At 42.3% G+C, this 6,544-nt stretch overlaps 1 protein-coding gene across 2 annotated transcripts; it reads right to left on the reverse strand.

Annotated features, from left to right (window-relative positions):
- Positions 1–327: 327 nt before the first annotated feature.
- On the reverse strand, positions 328–5,192 carry UQCRB (ubiquinol-cytochrome c reductase binding protein). 2 transcript variants are annotated; one of them, XM_075495010.1, is made up of 4 exons: positions 5,052–5,192; positions 3,694–3,765; positions 1,739–1,905; positions 328–569 (listed from the first exon to the last, which is right to left on the reverse strand). In XM_075495010.1, the coding sequence occupies exons 1-4, from the start codon at positions 5,068–5,070 to the stop codon at positions 492–494; spliced, it is 336 nt and encodes a 111-aa protein (XP_075351125.1). In that variant the 5' UTR covers positions 5,071–5,192; the 3' UTR covers positions 328–491. The 2 variants fall into 2 exon arrangements, with proteins under 2 accessions (XP_075351125.1, XP_075351126.1); XM_075495011.1 differs by lacking the exon at positions 5,052–5,192 and adding an exon at positions 4,678–4,819.
- Between the last annotated feature and the right edge of the window lie 1,352 nt (positions 5,193–6,544).

Here is a 6,544-nt window from a genome sequence, read left to right on the forward strand (position 1 = left end):
ATATGTGCTTAGATGCACAGAATATTACATTCTGCTGTCTCATGATGCCATTGTAACATCAAGCACTGGTCCAGTATTGTTGTCTCCAGGGAGAAGTGATGAAGAAAATAAGCACTCCCTTTTTAATTTAACAGAGCAACTAGCACCAACAGCCTTGCATGTTTCTTACCTAACCCTACAACTGCAGAAAACAGCTGTACTATGAAAAGAGTAAGAATCAAAAAGCTGGAATAAAGACTGCATACCACTAAGCTAATATGTAACGTATATGCTCGTAGGAAAGATCTGAACATTAGCTTGTTAACATTTACAAAGAACTCTTCCAAGTAGATTTTATACTTCAACATGTTTATTTTAGTTGGATGAACATATTCAATGAACAAGTTGAAACAGTATTCCTCAGCCTCACATTTGCCTCCCTGTAGACTTCTATAACCAAATATTTAAAAATATCAGATATATGTGGATATTTGCATGAAGTAGTTAAATAGTTATTTCTTGTTCCATGCTTCTCTTTCAAGTCTTTCACGGATTACTTCTTTTAGGTACGGTTCAAGATAATGCTTATCCTGAAAAAGAAGAGAATATATTTAAACTTACAGGGAGGTCCAGAAACATCTCAAGCCATTCCTACAGATTACTTGTCTCTCTTTCCTCCTCAGATTTGACTAAAACCCAGCCTAACAAGAATAAAAATAAATCAAACATTACTTACTCTGAAAAGGTAAACTTTGTATATGCCAAGTCTGCAATGACAAGTTCTTTACTGCAGCAACCACTAATTCCTAATGCCTTGCCAACATTAACAAGCAAAGTGATGCCTCCAGCTATACCTTTAGAAACAATGTTCTTTTGGCAGACACCCAAATGTACAAGATCCACTTTAATTAGTTCAAAGTCCAACTATAATACTCTGGAGAAACTCATTTTGAACTTAACTTCTAAACAGCACTGTAAACTTGGATTCAATGGAACACCTTGACCATGTTTAACACTTACAAACCAAATTGCTGCTTAAGGAACTATGCAGCCAGTTATTCAATGCAGCAGTTACCAAAATATGACCACTAACACCACAAGAAACAGCCTCTGCTTATATAGAGAAACATAATATCCTTATACTATCCTAGAGTCAAGAGTTCAGCAATAAGATTCCCCTCCGCCTGGTAATTTGGAGAAAGCTGAAATGGACAGTAATGCAAAGTCTGTGAATCAATCGACTACAAAAAAAGAATTAGTTACATGTGAAAAGGAAGGTGTAGTTTGTTTTTCAAATTACAAGACGACAGGTTTTTTCAATGTGAGATTTCCCTTTAAATTATTCTTCCTTGGCATCATCATGAATAAAAGCTTTGGCTCGAGATTATTCTATAAAATTAAGAAATTCATCAGAAAAGCAAGAGAACTTTTATAAGAATTTCCAAGATAGTTACAGTATATTTCTGTATCTGAGAGCTTAGAAGAAATATTTTGGCTGAATACAAACAATGTGCTATGGCTCTGAGCTGTAGCTTAAGCCTTTGTCATCTTGAGCAAAATGTTATAATTTCCACTGAAAAAATAGAGATTTTTAAACAGTGACCAAAAGCTGTGTTTTCCAAAGGTATCCTACGAGTTACACACTCATTTACTCATTATAAAGAGCATGTAAGCACCTCTTCAGAGCCTGAAAATCCCAAAGAGCAGTCATAGCAGTGCCATTTAAGACCTCAACCTTGGAAATACTCCGTGCACATACCTCTTCATACTTCACCCACTGGTCTTTCGGAAGGATCTGATGTTTCAGGCTCAAGTCGAGTGCTCGCTTTATGCGAAATATTCTTTCATTGTAAAGATGTTCTGGAAGTCTCTTCAGTGCTTCTTTTACATCATCATCTTCATACAATGTATCATCTCGCATTAATCCTGCGCCAAGATTTTACAATATCACTGAAAAATGTTCTTAAGTAAGATTTAGGATTGACACAGGTGTTTCTACATAACACGGGCAAAACATTTCCAATGCGAAATTATGAAGAAAAACCAAACCAATCCAGGAGAAGAGAATCACTAATTGCTCACACCGAACAAACTCTAAGCACTGGCTTACACATTCTTTATTTACTTGTTTTTACTCCTTTTCTTAAGGAGGAATGGGGAAAATGGGTATTTGATTCATTGTGTTTCATAAGAGTATATATATATACAGAACAATAACTATTCTGGATCTGAAGGGTGGACTTACGCTCACCTAATTTTATGTCTGTATTTAAGATGACTGTCTAGGTAAAGGGTTTAAGAGCTCTGAATCCATTAGAGTCAATCAACCACAGATGTGGCTACTTCAGTACTGAGGAATTATTCTCCAAACTCCACTGTGCATAGTGACTAGGTCTCCATCGACTATATTAAGCTATGGAAACCTGAAGCTAGATGTTTGTGCCCAAGTTGGTTCCCTCCCACCCCGCCCCAAATCAGAAGTTAAATCAGGGAGAATTACTTAGTCTTCTCAAAGCCAAGAACAGCCCCACACTGTTTGTGGAGCAAAGGATTCCTGAAATTCAACCAACCCTGCTTTAAGTTTCAGTATTAACAACATAGGACAAAATGTGACTTCTGTAACATTCCAAGACTGATGCAGATTACAAGAATATACCTACTGACTTGCGGTTAAAGGTTTTGATCTCATGTGACTGAGTTAGCAGTAGTCTCCCAATAAAACAGAAATGTATTTTGAGCCACATATTCTTGAATTCAGTTTTGCAATTTATTTCAAAGGCGCAGGGAGCATGGCTGCTAGTTTAATCACTAGATTAAATTCTGTGCTTCTCCTCAATTTTTAGTTGCACTCCCAGAAAAGCAGCAAGAAGTATTAATGCCTTTAAGAATTTCAGCGGACAAATATAAAAAGAGGGGCTAAACACTGCATCTCTGGAGGAAAGACCTAAGCTTATTCCTCTACAGTTGCCTTGCAATTTTTTTTTCTAACTTCCCCAGGGCAGGTACATTAACTTCCTTTAAATGTTTCGCTCATAGTGCAGTCAGCAGTAAATTACAGCCTCTGAATATTCAGACTCTCTTGTCATTCAAGAACATTTCTGCCGTCTAAATATTTGAAACAAACTTGGTAACAACTCTGAACAAATTGAAGACAATACCATCAAGGCAATCTCCTCTACTTAAGGAAACACTATTTTCACACCTCTTTCACCACTGTGCAGGCCAGAGAGACATCAAGTGAAGTTATGGTGATACAAAGAGCAGAACTAACTAAATCCTTTTTTGCACTTTGGATACTTTGCATAAGTATTGAAGACAGACTGACTACTATCAGTGGAAGTCTCTCCAGCTTCAAGGGCAGCCTTTGGGTTAGAAGATACTGGCCAGTGAAATTGACTTGGTGGGAAAAGATAAATAATCAAGCTTTCAGGACTGCTTTGTGAAAGCTTTTCCAACTACTCCAGCTTAACCTTAGCTGTTACAAGTTTTCACCGGAAACAAGAGGAAACACAGAAATAACAGAAAAGTCACTGATTCATTACTAGGTAGCAATCATGATGACTGAAGCTATTGCTGACTTCTCCCCCACAATAGTAGCTAATTTTGATTAAAAAGACTTATGCCAAACTGCACATACATACATCAGTTATGAACCATAACTAGTTTGAGGATTGTTACATTTGCAGAGTTTTTAAAACTTGATGAAACACTTACCGAGTTTGTTGAATCCAGCTGCATTATAATACCACTTGCGAATCCTGTCTAACAGGCGACCACCTCCTGCAACTGAATGTGACCATCATCAGTTGCACAGCAAGATAAAATTCAACATTTACACACTACTATGACAGTACACAAATAATTGCTGGCCTCCTTCATGTGCAGTAATGCAACACTACATCACGTTTGAATTTGAATATATATGACTTGGCCTCTCTGCTTTTCAGTATCCCTTAACTGCCATTGAAGAGGTAGAAACAGTGCTTGTTATGCACCACCATTTGACCTGCATTTCACTAAATCTGAACATTAGACTGTTTTAAGACTTGGAGCAATGCTAACAGTTCACTGTCAAAACAGCACCAGCACTTTTAGGCTCCATAACTCTTATTTGAGCTAAACCCATGATGTTCTACATAAAGCAAAACCATCATGCTTTTCAAATCATTTACCTAAGTTCTACAGCTCTCACTATAGATTAATTTGATTTCAAGGACAGCACATTACTATGTTATTAACCTTCTGCTCTCCTCTCCAGTTTCTTAAATACTATTCCAGAGCTTCCTTTTTCAAAGAGCTGCGAAAGTCAAATGGAAAGTCAACACTAAAACCTTAAAAAAAAAAAATCATTGACTTTAAAAAGAAAAAATAAAACACACCACATGTAGAACATTAATCTTTCCTTAACTGTGATTCTGGATAGCAAAGATGTTTTTACATGTAACCCAGCACAATGCAGTACCAAATACCATTAAAGTAACTCAACAAGGGGTCTAGAAATCCAGAAACAGCAGAATACGGGCAATACAGCCAGGGCAAGCTATCTTTCATGACTTTAAGTGAGTTGTCACCCCATAAGACCAGTGCTACGTGTGATACCAGTACACCATCAGCACACTACCTCATCAGGACTTATTTCTCTGTACTTTAGGACTTGAGAAAGAATAACATTAAACCAGCTAAGCCTGGAGTCAGTACCTGGGCAGGATAGCGATCCCTGAGGCCCCTCCGGAGCAGCCCAAGGGCACCTCCAGTGCTCCCGAGCACCCTCTGCCCCACTGCTCCCAGAAAACCTCGGTATCAGATCCAGGCTCCCTGCGCTGAGGCCCAGACGGAGGGGCTGCCGCTCGGGAGGGACGGCGAGGAAACCCGCCTGCCAGGGCCGTGCCAGCGGTACACTAGCTGCGGGCGCTGTCCCCGTCAAGGGCACACGGCGCACACTGTCCACCGGCTCCCCAGCTCCCCGCCACGGCGCGCCTCGCCTCCCGGCGCGGGACAAGGCGAGCCCAGCGCCGCAAAGCGCGACGGGCGCGGCCCCGCACGACCACCCCGGCCGCCCACCGCCGTCTCACCGGACGCCCTCGCCGCCATCTTGACCTCGGAGCGGCGCGCTGCCTTCTGGGTAACCCCCAGCGTCCCCGGGGGGCGAGGGGCGGGCCCGCCAATGCCGCCTCAGCGCTGGCGCATGCGCCCCGGCGCGGCGGCGGCCCGGCCCGGGAGCGCTGCGGCTCCCGCTCGCCCGCAGCTTTATCCAGGCGGGTGGCGAACATCCTCAGGGACGGAGACTGCCCCATCCGCCTCCGCCGTGGCGGCCTGTCCCTGCTTCGGTCTCCCACTAGGCCGTCTGCTGGCGCTCCATCGTAACCGCCGCGGGACGCCGGGCTGCTCTGAGGCACCTGCCCTTGGGTGGAAAGAGAGAGAGAAAGAGGCTAAGGCGAGAGAAAGAGGCTAAGGCGGGCGTGGTGAAGCCCATGACTTACGATGGTTTTAACTCGTGCTTACAGTGTTGAAGAATCGGTAATTAAGCCAAGATTAATTAATTGCATCGTTCAGAACAACGTAACGCAGCCCCCTCACAGTGCGTGTGCGCTACGGCGCCTCGGCAAGCTGGCAGTGACTCAAAAATGGCTGAATTTTGCCACCATACTCCCAGCCGTGGCCTTCGCTAGCGGTGGCCATGTTCTCACCAGCAAACCTGCGCGGCCGTGGCTGTAAGTGGGAGCCTGCAGAGTGCATGTGAACAACCACTGGCCTCGGGTTAAGGTAATCCAGCCATCAATCAAGGCAGCCGAACTGGTAGACCAGTAACAGCAAACCGAGGGGTAAAGGCGAGTATTTGCTAAAATGAGTTTGTGGTTGTAAAGCACAGTAAGCAAAGCATCAAGGCAATTGCAGAAAGAGGCAGAAACCTCTCTCTGCTCAGGTATCACAGCTGCCAGGTGAGTGGCTCCATTTTCTGAGGCACAGATCACTGCTTCTCCCCAGCAATTCCTTCAGACACAGACCACTGCATTTTTAAAGAAATAAAAAAAATAGGTGGAATTATTCTAGAAATATTGCTACAGTAGGCAATTTCAGTCAGAACAGCATGCGGCTGAATGCGATATGCAGGCAAATGGCACAGCTCAGACTGCACATCAGCAGCCTGCAAAGTGTCTTTGCCATATTGTACCCAGAAAGCCTCAATTAATCAACATGCTCAATCAAAGGCTGCTAGCCCTTATCAAGAACAGCAGACTACAATAAGTTTGGTAATTCTAGGCCAAACATTTTTTCTAAATATTTTTTTTTCATCTTAAAGCCAAAAAGTATTTGGCACAATCCTCAAAAAGTTCTTCTATCCTCTCTCCCGTTTCCTTTTAGCACTCCCATAAAATCTTTTGCTTCTTTTCTTCATGGTATTTCTGGGAAGCTATTTTGGCATAAGCTCACGCATTTATCACTTCAAAGAAACTGGTTTAGCTCTGGCAGCAATCATTTTTACATTTAAAAATATTAAAGGAATTAAAAGCTCAAAGTTTAAGACATTCAAAATATACATACTCTGTAATATCATTTATATTAT

The sequence above is a fragment of the Mycteria americana genome, chromosome 2, assembly GCF_035582795.1.
Source record: "Mycteria americana isolate JAX WOST 10 ecotype Jacksonville Zoo and Gardens chromosome 2, USCA_MyAme_1.0, whole genome shotgun sequence".
Lineage (NCBI taxonomy): Eukaryota > Metazoa > Chordata > Aves > Ciconiiformes > Ciconiidae > Mycteria > Mycteria americana.

What these genes read in the sequence shown, in the direction of transcription:
- UQCRB (XM_075495010.1), bottom strand. An exon ending in AGCTGGATTCAACAAACTCG is followed by an intron (nt 1,906 to 3,693) that starts GTAAGTGTTTCA and finishes ATCTTGGCGCAG; the next exon opens with GATTAATGCGAGATGATACA. An exon ending in AGTGGGTGAAGTATGAAGAG is followed by an intron (nt 570 to 1,738) that starts GTATGTGCACGG and finishes CTTCTTTTTCAG; the next exon opens with GATAAGCATTATCTTGAACC.